Source organism: Octopus bimaculoides, chromosome 11 (genome assembly GCF_046866305.1).
Source record: "Octopus bimaculoides isolate indiv1 chromosome 11, ASM4686630v1, whole genome shotgun sequence".
Taxonomy (NCBI): Eukaryota; Metazoa; Mollusca; class Cephalopoda; order Octopoda; family Octopodidae; genus Octopus; species Octopus bimaculoides.
The window spans coordinates 8,832,044-8,845,277 of NC_142938.1; the positions used below are offsets into that span (position 1 = coordinate 8,832,044).

The following is a 13,234-nucleotide window of genomic DNA, read 5'->3' on the forward strand; positions in this document are numbered from 1 at the left end:
TCATACCACACTTATATTGGTTCTTCTTTCCACTTCATGCCAGCTGGAACATAAAGCTTTCATCCCCTCTCTCCATCCATCCATGTGGAACCATGTGGAACCATGGTTCCACATTTCTCATTTCTCAACTACTGGCCTACCTCTTTTTTCCTTCTTTCTCTTTACAGATTAGGAACTACTTCCTCTTCAAGGTGTTCTGGATTCTTCATTCTTCTGTGTTTGTAATCTGAATTTTTTTTCAGGACCAGGTGATTAGCCTAAGGTTAAAATTGAGCTGGTTTCCTATTGGAGTTTTCTCCTCTTAGATGATTGCATTGCTGCTCATGCTTATAAGCTCCATCATCTGTCCAGGATTTCAAATTGGAACTTCCTTTCCCTTGGAGATTCTCTCCATCTTGACCACCCTAGTCTGTAACTCCTGTCAAAAGGAGATGCTGAAAAGTAGTCTTGATATCACATTAGTTGTTTGCACCCATACCACATTAGTCATGGCTTATGTTGTGTCCATCTTGCTCCATGTCCTGAGAGAATACCCAAACTGACGTGTAAAAGTACAGCAATGGAGTTCACCCCTATCCTGGGAACTGCTGAGCATCCTAAACAGGGCTTGTATTGGTTATTGAACGTATTTTTTGTGTAAATAAAGTCATTGATATTGATCATAGAGTCCACAGTAAGTTTTGAACTAAGAATGCAGGGAATTTGAGAAAAAAAAAAAACATGAGCTATTTTCTTCTATGTTCTTACAGCTCCACTAATTCACTCCTTAATATATACCACAGACGACAAAACTCCAACAATCTATTTCCTGTGAGTCTTCATATTGGTTCTAAATTTTGGTCCAAGGTGAACAAGTCCAGCAGAAGGGTTCAGCCAATTATGTCGACCCTGGTGCTCAACTGGTATTTATTGTATCGACCCCAAAGATGAAGCACCTGTCTGCCAGTTACTATCCTTATACTTCTATGTTAGAGACACCACTTCAGGTTTCCTGCTGCTATAATTTACTTGTTTCAGTCATTTTGACTGCAGCCATGCTGGGGCACCATCATAAAAGATGTTAGTCGAATAAACTGTCCCCAAGACTTTTTTTTATTAAATCTAATACTTATTCTATTGATCTCTTTTACCAAACCACTAAGTTATCTAGGACATGAATACACCAACACTAGTTGTCAAGTGATAGTAGGGGACACACACATACATATATGTTGGGCTTCTTTCAGTTTCTACCTACCAAATCCACTCACAAGGTTTTGGTCGGCCTGAAGCTATAGGTGCAGAATCCTGGATAAGCACCACATTATCAAGCCCAAACTTCTGCCCTGTCCAAGGTAACAGAGTTCTTCAGGATGTCCAGATACTTCTTTGTGCCGATCTTTAAGCCAGACTTAATGAAGTGGGGGTCCATGACTTCCATCGCTCGCCACAGCTAGAAATACCATCAGAGAGGCAGGATTCTTAGTCTCAAACACAGGAGGGACGTCAGAAGGGTTGTATGCAACCACTCGAGAATTTCTGTGATTCACCTCAGCGTCCACCTTGATGCTTGGTGAATGACAGAAGCTTTGGGCATCTCTCGGCTTTGATTGCTTTGGCCTTGGCTGTTAGGCGATAGCGTCGTCGAACACAGATCGTCATGCCAAGGTTCCTGTTCACAGCTCTGGACGCCGCAGAAAGGGACACATTGCGTTTCTTTGCCATGGATGTAGATGGGTTGGCTTTAGTCGAGCGTTTGAGGCCAGCGAGAAACTTTGGATTGCGCTTGGAATCACTTCGAGTCTTGTCTTCTTTTCTATCAATCTTTTCCTCTTCTTTAAATTGTTTATACACTCGATAAACTACTGCTTTTGGAAGTTTCGTCAACTAAACAATTTTATTGGCAGTGTGCCCGGCGCGCGCAAAACAACAATGGCGGAACGATTTTGTTGTTCCATGAATTTCTCCTGTCGAATCAGTTTGCTATATACCTGAAAAATAAAGAGGAGGATTAAATTTTCAAACAAGCAAGTTTTTGTCAAAAAACGAAATGTTAAACCTATCTCAACTGCTTAAATTTGGTCTCAATTTATCTGTAAGACCCTGTATAAGATAGCTTTATTTCAGTTTTCATCTATCAAATCCACTCAATGCTTTGGTCAGCCTGGGGCTATAGTTGAAGGCACTTGTCTAAGGTATCTTGCAGTGGGACTGAACTCAAGACCACATGCATGATTGGAAAGCTAGCTTCTTGACCACACATTCACACTCCGTGTGTATTTTATTAATAACTGGAGTAGTGTGATCATAAAATATAATGTTTAGATGGTGGTGCTCTCAGGTTGTGAAGCCATCTAATGATGACTCTGTTCGGAAGGCTGGAATATCATTTGATAAAGGAGCACGGTACAATGAATTCATAGAACAAAGCTGTAACTTTAAATACCTTTACTCTGGGTCTCAAATATATACAAGTTGAATGATAACGTAAAGTGTTCATAAGTGAAGGGCTATGTTCATCTTTTGCGTAACCCCATGTTCTCGCTGCTGCGGGTGTACGAAAGATAGCTGTGACCTCTCAACGTGAAGTAACGTCTCGACTTGGGAAGAAAATTTTTCTAGTGAACTCTGCATCATTTTAGTAGAGAGGAAAAACACGAACAACAAAACTTGTTTGAATCAAAACTTTTGACATCCCTTCTGTTGTTTCGACGAGTACCTCGAGGGAGGTGATGGTACCAGTGTCAGGTAAGGATCCTTTATTAACATGCATGATAAGCACGAGAAAGTTTTAACCCTTACACACCTTGCGCTCGTAGTCAATTGCTCCCCTCATCCCAAACTTTGGTTTACCACTGGACGGTACACAACGAAATACGGCTGAAATAAAAGACATTAATAAACAACTGGCTAGCTGAGCTGAGAACTGTTAATTTGATAGGTGCCATGTGAGTCTAAACCACAAAATGGTCATAACATTTACTGGGAGGGAAACAGAGAGAGAAAGAGAGAGTATCTTTTGAGGGCGCCTGACGTAGCAGCCAAATTTTTCAAATCACATCCGACAGTCTTTAAAAAGAAAAAAAAATGCGAAGACGAATAGAATAATGCAGTATTCTGGACGTGACCATTCTGTCTTTTTCGACAGGATGGTAACACGGCTAGAATATCTGATTAGTCCGCTCTAACATGGCTGACTGAGTCAAACAACAACTGGAAGGGAAGAAGAGAGAGAAATAAAGATTATATGCTGCATATATATATATATATATATATATATATATATATATATATATATATATATATATATATATATATATATATATATGTGTGTGTGCGTGTGTGTGTATGTATGTATGTATATCGTTTATAAAAATCATAAATTCGAAAGAAGCACACTCTAAGATGTCGAGCAGTATATATTAAAAATGGAGAAGGCCGGTTTATGGGATTACCTTAGGTTTCCCGTCCATAAAGGGTTTAACTTTAAGGCGTATCGTCAGGTCCCAAAATCCTCAATATTTCTAAGAGGTCATGGGCCAATAGGTTTTTTAGGATCTAACGATACGCCATAAAGCTAAACCGTTTATGGACGGGAAACCTAAGGAAATCCCATAAACTGGCCTTCCCCATTTTTAATATATATATATATATATATATATATATATATATATATATATATATTGAAAGAGAGAGACAGACAGACAGAAAAAGGAAGAAAATAACGGTTACAAATTACATTTGCTGATTGCAGATGAAATATAATTTATCAATTGAGATTTTCAATAGCTAGATTTATAAACGGTTATAAAGGTACATGTGGGAATTGAACATTCGATAACTCGGGAACAGTTTCTAAAGATAGTGAAACATCATTTTACACTTTGCTATCTTAAAAAAAAAAGAAAAAGAAACCACGAAACTGTTTTGAATGTAGTTTGTCTAAATTTGCATAGGTCTCAGTAAGAGAGGATAAAAATCGATTGGCAGGCTGCAAATAGAAAGACGACACCATGGGGAGCGGACTGTCAACAGACTCGCGATCAACGGGTAATTCCGGTTCACAATCAAACCCAGGACTTCTGCTTCTTTCAGATCTTGTGAATAAACAATATCCGTTTGAAAATCTCGTTTTCGAAGGATGCGGGACCAAAGCATTTGCTTACGTTGGAGCCATTAAGGTAATGCTTTTTTTCCTCGTTTTTTTAAACGATATCAATAAAGACTCTCTTCAAACGGACGCATTCAGTGTTGTGATTTTACTTAAGTCGATACCAGCCTCATTTTTTTTCCTTTTATAAAATGTTCAATTGACATTTATTGCTTTGTTTAATCACCGTTTTCTTTCAATTTAAAACTAATTTGGTTACTACTGTAATTCGACAGGTCCTCGAAAAAATTGATGCTCTTTCTAAAATCAAGCGATTTGCTGGTGTCGGCACTGGTGCTGTTGTAGCTTGTCTGTTGGCTGCAGGCTTCGACTGCTGCGCTCTGCGAGACTCGCTCAAACAACACTTGGAAAATGTACTTACTGGTAAGCATGTGATTTTTATACGAACAAGGGTTAAAAAAACTCCTGAGGTTGTGTTATGAAGATTGTTTGAATCTTATTTGTCGTTAACAAAACAATTCTCTGCGCAGGAACGGACAGTGTCAATATTGTCTTAAGGCCGTGGCACACTTGAATAGTTGATTGTGGGGTACACGAGGCTAGAGAATGCCCACTTCTGTAACTTGCAATCAATAAGTATTATAGGCCACGGTGCATTGCCTTGCTTGAAGTTTTGAAGTCTTATAATACTACGAAAATGTCTTTGGCTGTGCTCGTGGCTTTCATAGGCTTTCCACTGTTAATGTGTAGCATAAACGTCTTTCATACACAGACGGTTATTGTCTCGCTTCCAATATTTTACTTTGCTACTGAAGTAGTTTTGTTAACGCGAGTTGCTCTACAGGTCCCGAATGAATACATTAAACGGCTTGCTTTAAAAGAAATTTAATATTTCTGGTCTAATGCTTCCATTTCTATTTTATAGTAGAAACCTACAACTATTTGATCTACACACCAAAAGCTATAACTATCGAAACGTGTCATTTGTATCGTTTTCAGCCAACCAGTGCAGCAATAAGGGTCAAGTGAATGAATTACTTCATAAGTTTGGTTGGAATTCCGGCAATAAATTCCTTGATTGGTTGGGGACTCTTCTGAAGGAGAAATACGAAAACGCCGATATAACGTTCCAAGAGGTAAGTATTCGGTATCGTTAACCCTGATAGACATTGACTGATATTTCTTAGTCGGCACTTTAATACCTTAAATCTGTTCTTAATTTCTTTCACTGATATTTCAGCTTTATGAGAAAACCGGCAAGGAGTTGTGCATCGTAGTTCTGAATCTAAACCGAATGCGAGAAGAGTACTTTCACTGCAAGACCACACCTACTACCGCTATCCGTTGGGCAGTTCAAATGTCCATAAGTGTTCCTGGTAATTTTTATCGGTTGTTTCCCGTTTGCTTGTTTATCATAGCTTTTTCGTATTTAAAACTTAAACAATAGTTTTGCGTAACAATTGGGTTGGTAGTCAATATCACAGAACAAAGGCGGTTTCTGATTGTATCTTTCAGGTCTTTTTCAACCCCTTACATTCAACGCTGGAAAATCGCGCAGAAACTATTACTTAGATGGTGGAATTCTCTGCAATTACCCCATTCATTGTTTTGATGGTAAGTTTAAAAAAAAAAAAAATTTTTTTTTTAATATCTGAGTCTTCAGTACTGTTTTAATTGGTTTTGAAACTCCTTGTAGGTTGGTGGCTTTCAATGGAACCCGGGGAAAAAGTCCCTCACAAATATCGACCAACTTCTGACTTGAAGACTTTGATTCGAGAACGCTTCTCTAGATACAACTCGAAAACCATTGGATTCGCACTGGTAAGGTTTATAAGTAAACAATATAATTAAGCGTAATTTTACATCGATTCTGAACATTCTAAAATTATCTGGTCACCTGCTTAACTGATTCTAATTGATATCTTGGTCATTAAAATTTTTTTTTTATAATAGTTTGACGATTACCACTACCATGATGAAGTGGACATTGAAATGAAACGGAGACTAGATCAAACTAAAGCAGTGGTTCCTATACCAGCGACCAAACTTGGCAGGTGTGAATTTTAATAGTAATTGAATGACCGAGACTTGGCAACAAAATCTTAGATCTTGCTTTTCCTTACGAAATAATTAACCATGTGCTACACAGCTAAGGTTTCATACCCATTGCTATTTTTTTTTTTATTTGTAATACTGCTACTTTTCTAAGCCGGAGCTTAATCAGGCTACATGGTATACATCAAAAAGAATTTACTGTTTATAAGTAAAGATATTTACTCGTTTGCAGCGACGTGGTTTCAGGTGCTGTCCCACTGCGCAATATTTTGGGCAGCTATTGTCTATATCCCCGGACCGACCGATTTCTTGTGAATTTAATAGACGGAAAGTGTGGAAGCCTTTTGTTCTGCACTACTGCCTGACACCCATTAAGTTATGTCCCTTAACATAACGGTTCGTGAAAAGAAACCGATATAAGTACCACACTTAAATGGGTAAAACATACCCACATACGATATGTTTCGCATTTTGCTTCTATACTTTCTAATTTGGTTCAGGACATCATTAAATCTTAACGGTTTAGGTTCAGAAGCTTAAGGTTTCTGCTGCTAAATGCCTCCCTTATTTTCTTGTGTAGACACAATAACTAGGTTACTTTCTAGGCTGATTTCTGTTCTTACTGCATCTTTACAAATGTTAACAATATTTTTCTCACTTTTTTTTTTTTCCAGAAAATACAAAGTTGATATAGAAAATGAGAATAAATTGAAAGAATTGTTTAAGACCTTTCCAGAAGCTACCAAAAAGCTTGAAACTGTTTGTACCAAAATAGCTACTTAACTATTGCTTTTAAGATATTTCCATCGCCGATTTGATCTCTTTAGCATATGGTTGCTTTAGCATAGTAACGCTTTATTTATACTTTCAGGTTTTGGAGACAATTAAAAAAGGTGATGATAATCTAGTGTCGGTTGTTCGATTAGTAAAGGAATTTACTGGGAAGGTAAATGTCAAAAAATTTTTGTTTTGCCATCACCAGTTGCTTACAACAAATAACGTTGCCACAATTTCATTTAACTATTTTAACCCACCTTAATTTCTGCAGAAATCTAATTTCACTCAGTCTGACATCGAAGCATTGTTTGGGATTGAAAAGAACAAAGACCAGTGTTCGAAACTACTGAAGAATGCCAGTACCAAGGAGATGGTGAGTAGTGTTGTTCTTAGCTGTTTCATTGGGGGTATTTGAAGGCTAAAAGGTCTTGTTCTTCTTACAGATCTCAACTATTGACATGCTGCATCTTCTTGATAAGACGAGCCGCTTTCTCTACAATCCCAACAAGCGTACATCAAGAACTGAAGTTAAGAGTATATTTTCATTCTGGGGTGCAATCAATGGTGTTGCGCATGCAAACAGTAAATTATTGGTAAGCATCTCTCCTATATTTTCTTTGTCATTAGACTGCAGCTATGCTGGGGCACCGCTTTTATGTATCGAGTCGAACTAGTCAATCCAGGTCTTAAGGCTCCTACTCATCTAACGGTCTCTTGTCGAAATCGCCAGATGGTACGGCCTTGAATAAACTGACACCGCTTATCAAACGGTGGACATGCAGCTGACGGACTACCAGTTTCCTTCTACCGAAACTGCTCATAAAGCTTTAGTTGACCCTGCGTTATAGTCAATACCACATAGCAGGATTGAACCTGAAGTACCAGTAATATCAAAGAATTTCTTAATCACACAAACATTCCTGTATCTATTACCGCTTTTATTGTTTTTTTTTCTTTCGTAAATAACCAAATGAGATTAAAATCTTTGGTTTATTTTTTTTTTAAACCTCCAGAAAGAGAACTTGATGCGTACCATTGGTATTTACACTGGTCATGTTACTAGTGACGATGTTCAACTTGAAGAAGATGACGAAACTTACCTTTTTCAGGTGAGGTCTTGACATTTTTAGTTTTATTTCCCACCCTATATTATTTCCTTAAATTCTTTCTGTAATTGCAAATTTCTTTCATTTGCAGCAAGGATGGAACAGTACAGTAACTTTCTTGCGTCAACTACAGAAGCAATAGTACCGCGTTAACTACAAAATTGGCAACGACTATACCTTATCGATCGGCTGCTCCCGGAACACGAAATCGTCAATTCTACTGTGTTGGAATGTTAATTTTTGCTCGCTTCTTGGCTGTTATTGCTTTCGCAAAATTGTTTTTGCTCGTTAGTTTACCTTTTTATTGAAATAAAACTTCTTAATCGCTATTATTCGTCAATTCAATTCTTTAAATACCCACAATTTGAAAATTCTCAAGTTTAGAATTAGTGAATTTATTTCTAAGGTTTGACTCCTTTTCGTTCATTTGAGCAAATCTTGACTGAATTCGAAGCACAGGTCTCTGAATGGCTTGTATGTATTGGTAATCAAACGTTATACCATATTTGTAATTTGATACAATCCCTCGACTATTGCTGGTGTTACGTTCCAAAAACCTACCGCGATAGGTGAAAATTCAGGAAGTAGAAACTTGCTGTTTATTTTAATTTGTATTTTATAAATGCAAAACTTTACGGAGGAATCAACGTAAAATTAAATAATGAACTGCGATATTCCGGTATATCGAGATCCCATCTTACGACTAGATGTGGAATTTTAGTTGAAAGAAAATAAGTCATGTTAGCCAACTGGCATTTATTCACTTGCTAGCACATTACATTTAAATACCTCACTAGTTGACTTTTCTATTATAGGTTAGACACCAATTTAACCATTGAATACGGATCTTTTTGGCTAATTTACTCATAACAATGCTAAAATTTTAAAGCTTTCAATTGAACTGCTTTGGCCTGATGAAAAACAAATCCAATATTATTCGCTCGATGTGCATATGGCAGAAGTTGGCATTTAGCTTCTGAATTAGCTGCAAGATAGACTAAAATACACTTTTTAGCTTTACAAAGGCGTAGTCTGATGAAAACCAGATCTAAGTAACCTTCATTGTTGCTACTTTTTAGCTTTTAAAACCTTTGTTCGCTTATTTTGATACAAGTTTTAACAAAACCAGTCGTAGTTGACTGATCTTTAAGTAAAGCAAAGTGAGTATTACAAATGACGAAAGTTAGTTTGGCTTTATCTGGAAGAGATCCATTTCCACGCTCTAGATAGGCCGGTCATGTACTTGCATACAGATTTAGGAAGTAGAGGAAAATTTTCCCCGTCTTTCTGCATTTAGCTGAGAAATATTTCGAAGAAATAGTATTTCACGTTTTGTGATCGTGTATATTAGTGTTTCGAATTTTCGGTGAGAGATGCATAGATTTTGGTAAATAATTTTCCGATAATGAAAACTTTGCATATTTTAAATCTCTACGCAGGATTACGTCTGGTAAAACCTTTTCGATTAGTATTACAGCTTAATCTGCGATGAAATTGCTCTGAGTTTAAAACTCCTAACACTGAAAGGAATCTGCATTTAAACGTTTTAATTTATTAGTGAAGGTGGCGAGCTGGCAGAATCGTTAGCACGCCGGGCGAAATGCTTGGCGACTTTTCGCCCATCCGTAAGTTCAAATTCTGCCGAGGTCGATTTTGCCTTCCAGCTTCTTCGGGGTCGATAAAATGAGTACCAGTTGAACACTTGGATCGATGTAATCGACTTACCACTTTGTCTGAAATTGACTTTGTGACATTTTGGAAACTCTTTTTGCCCGGAATGTCAAAATTTCATTGATTCTTACGCAATCTTTATGGGATGTCCACAAAAGCTTAAAATAATTTATTGCGGTCTGAAACGTATAAAACTATAAAGAAATTTGATATTAATATGCAAATTTAGTTGCCACCTATTTTAACTTTTGAAAATGTCTCGGCTTTGGCCATCCTGTAATTTGAACCAGCAAATGATTTGCTCGTCTGAATCTCCAGCTCTGCTGAAAACAACATATAACTGACTACATTAGTATATAAAAAAGGGGCAGCTTTAAATTTTTAACAGGAAAACGTATGTTAAACTTTGATCGGAGATTCATAATTTTCTTAGTTATAATACATATTACTTACATATAAGAATTCATTTCGTCCATCAGTGTAAAATAAAAGCCACAAATGTCTGTACGAATAGATAACCTTTGATTTGTTACTTAATATTCTCATTCACACTTTAAAAATATAGCAAACGCTTTTCAATGGGTACATCGAGCAAATATCCATTTAGCTTACTTCCAAACCACGTGGCACCTTCGGCAAGTGTCGTCTACTATAGTCTCGTACCGACCAAAGCCTTGTGAATGGATGTAAAAGGCGCCGGCTGTTTTTCACTTAATCTCCATTCAGTATACCACAGTTAAAAATATTTAAAGCCGATGCTATAAGGCGTAAATTCCTTCTCTAGCTTAACCTGGCTTGTTAGACTAAGGCTTTCTAAATAAAATAATTCTTTAAAAAAATCCTTGCAAAATGGAAACTACTAGACCTCCACCCTCGTCCACTGAGACGAGCCGACGGAGGAGCCTGTATGTATTCGTTCGGCCAACTAGAATTAGCAGACAATTTATCCTTAAATTATTCTCCATTGTCCTCAAAAAAAAAAAGGGAACATCTACATTGTATAATATAGTCCGGAAAGAAAGCGGTGAACTTGGCACAATCATTAACAGTTGCATTACTTCCGGTATTACGTTCTGAGTTCAAATACCGCCGAGGCCGTCTTTGCCCATTTATCCTTTCGGGATCGATAAAGTAAGTACCAGTTAAACACTGGAGTCAATGCAGTCGGCTAACTACTTCTAAAAATGCTGGTCTTGTACTAAAATTTGAAACCATAATGTAGTCGTAAATGACTGAAAAATTAAACGCGATGATTTTTGTTCACCTTAGAGTATAATGTGGCAGCTATAGTACAGTCATTCTATATAATAGAAATGGCAGCCAAGCCTACCTCAAATGTACTGATCAATAAATAAATGAAAATGATCAATTCAAATGGCACAAAATAAAACGACGAGTAAACAGCATTAATAACAAGTTCTATCAAAACAGTTAACTTCGAAATCCAAGTGAATTAAAAATTCAATTGTGGCATGTAGTATGGTCTTTGGTAAGTACAGTAACAACTCGGGGCATGTTCCGATCTCATTACACGTCTTCAACTCAGCATAGATTTTACTAGTTGTTGCCAAATGTATGAACGACTGAGGGAATAAATAGATTTTTAGTGAGAAATATTGGTTTATTAGACACTTTAACAACAATTATATTAAATATATGAATATACATACTTCATGCAGAAATCATCCATGGGGAAATTCCGTCTGTCGTTCTAAAAGGCTGTGAATGCAACGTAAGAATAAAGCTTGAAGGCAAGTGTGACATATTCACTGAGGTGAAGCACAGAGTTAATCGTAGACATTGTTTGTAATCTTTGTGCTTAAAATATGAATAGACACTTGACAGCAACAACGACGGTAGTGATAGCTAGCTGGTATACTCTTTTACTTGTTTCAGTCATTTGACTGCGGCCATGCTGGAGCACCGCCTTTAGTTGAGCAAATCGACCCCAAGACTTATTCTTTGGATGCCTAGTACTTATACTATCGGTCTCTTTTGTCGAACCGCTAAATTACGGGACGTAAACACACCAGCATCGGTTGTCAAGCGAAGTTGGGGGGATAAACACAGACACACAAATATATACACACACATACACAGTTTCAGTTTCCGTCTACCAAATCCACTCACAAGGCTTTGGTCGGCCCGAGGCTATAGTAGAAGACACTTGCCCAAGGTGCCACGCAGTGGGACTGAACCCAGAACCATGTGGTTGGTTTCAAGAAATCATTGGAGTTGTATTGTTTAATTAACTGAGTCAAATTTCAGTCGTCAATGAAAACCATCATCACAACCAAACTTAAATTCTTTCTAACAATATTAAAGAACAAGGAAGTAGTGATGTTGCCAATATATGGGGTCAACGAAGAGGGAAACCGCCCCCGCCCCCGCGGACGTCGACGTAGCCTGGATAGTAGTCGCAGTCTTGCTCGGTAACGAGGAAGAGATGGTGGTTCTCCAGGCCACCAAGACAGAAGCAAGAAACTGGAAAGGGCAATCCTTAAATATGGTGATATGGGGACCGAATGATGTAATGGAAGAGTTGCCGGAAACAATAGTGTTTGACGACACAACAATGGTAGTTAGAGTAGAGGGTAGGATACCCAGATGCTACAAGTGTGGCCAGAAAGGTCACATTAGAGCAAACTGCCCGCTACAAGGAAAAAAAAAAGGAAGAACCGGTAAGAGAAAAGGAGAAAATAATACCACCATCAGCAAAAACAGAAGAAGAAGTAAGCGGAACAGAAGGCGAATGGGTGACAACAGGGAAGAAAAGGAAGAGAAAAAGGAGGAAACCAGGTAAAATAAATACTGAGACCCACCCCACCTAACTCCCACCCACACCCTCTTCTTCCCACCCGCTCCCTACAGACACTGAACCTACTCCCCTCCAACACGAAAACAAACACAGTCAGACACAAGTAATTCAACCTCCCTCCCCCCCCGGAAAAAAAGAAGAAAGGAAACTATGTAATGATGTATGATAACACAAAATTGTGTGTGAAGAAATTAAAAAGCTGAAGGACGTTAGAGCGGTGGACACTCACAAGTTCGACAACGTGCAAGGGTGACATTGCTGCCTGTTGTTGGACGAGAACCAAAGGGAAAAAATTTTTAGATTCAAGAAAAGATTTACAGTATGGCAAGTCGATCTGGACACTCAAAATTCGCCAGGAAATATGAACTACATGCTTCTACTGAAGAAATACGGAGTGTATATTTTTGAAGGCTCCGGGTTCAAAAAGAGAAAGTGAACAGAGGTAAAAATGAAGTAACCCAGAGATGGGGCCGAGGAAATTTCATTCCATTTCTCATCTTCATCTTATCATTCATTATAACATACGCTTTTCTTTTCTTTTATTTGTTATGTGTCCCCACATGTGATTGTGTTATCCCCTCTGTGTTAGCCCCTTGTGGGCAATAAAGAAAAAGAGTGTCAATTCCAACTAGTCTGTGATTGGACGGGTGCGACTCGATACCTTATAGAGACATGTCAAATGATATGAATAAAATTAAATCAGTTATGGGCAGCATA

General features: G+C 37.8%; 1 protein-coding gene across 1 annotated transcript; it reads left to right on the top strand.

The window, feature by feature from the left end:
* Positions 1 to 3,940: 3,940 nt before the first annotated feature.
* On the top strand, positions 3,941 to 8,357 carry LOC106880002 (uncharacterized). Its single transcript, XM_014929788.3, has 13 exons — positions 3,941 to 4,160; positions 4,366 to 4,513; positions 5,090 to 5,226; positions 5,331 to 5,466; positions 5,606 to 5,704; positions 5,787 to 5,911; positions 6,044 to 6,144; positions 6,820 to 6,904; positions 7,017 to 7,091; positions 7,194 to 7,295; positions 7,366 to 7,515; positions 7,936 to 8,031; positions 8,120 to 8,357. The coding sequence occupies exons 1-13, from the start codon at positions 3,993 to 3,995 to the stop codon at positions 8,168 to 8,170; spliced, it is 1,473 nt and encodes a 490-aa protein (XP_014785274.1). The 5' UTR covers positions 3,941 to 3,992; the 3' UTR covers positions 8,171 to 8,357.
* Positions 8,358 to 13,234: the final 4,877 nt, after the last annotated feature.

Coding starts and splice junctions, on each gene's coding strand:
- LOC106880002 (XM_014929788.3), top strand. CDS start 3,993: ATGGGGAGCGGACTGTCAACAGACTCGCGATCAACGGGTAATTCCGGT. Junction 6,145..6,819: donor CCAGCGACCAAACTTGGCAG/GTGTGAATTTTA, acceptor TTTTTTTTCCAG/AAAATACAAAGTTGATATAG. Junction 8,032..8,119: donor ACGAAACTTACCTTTTTCAG/GTGAGGTCTTGA, acceptor TTTCATTTGCAG/CAAGGATGGAACAGTACAGT.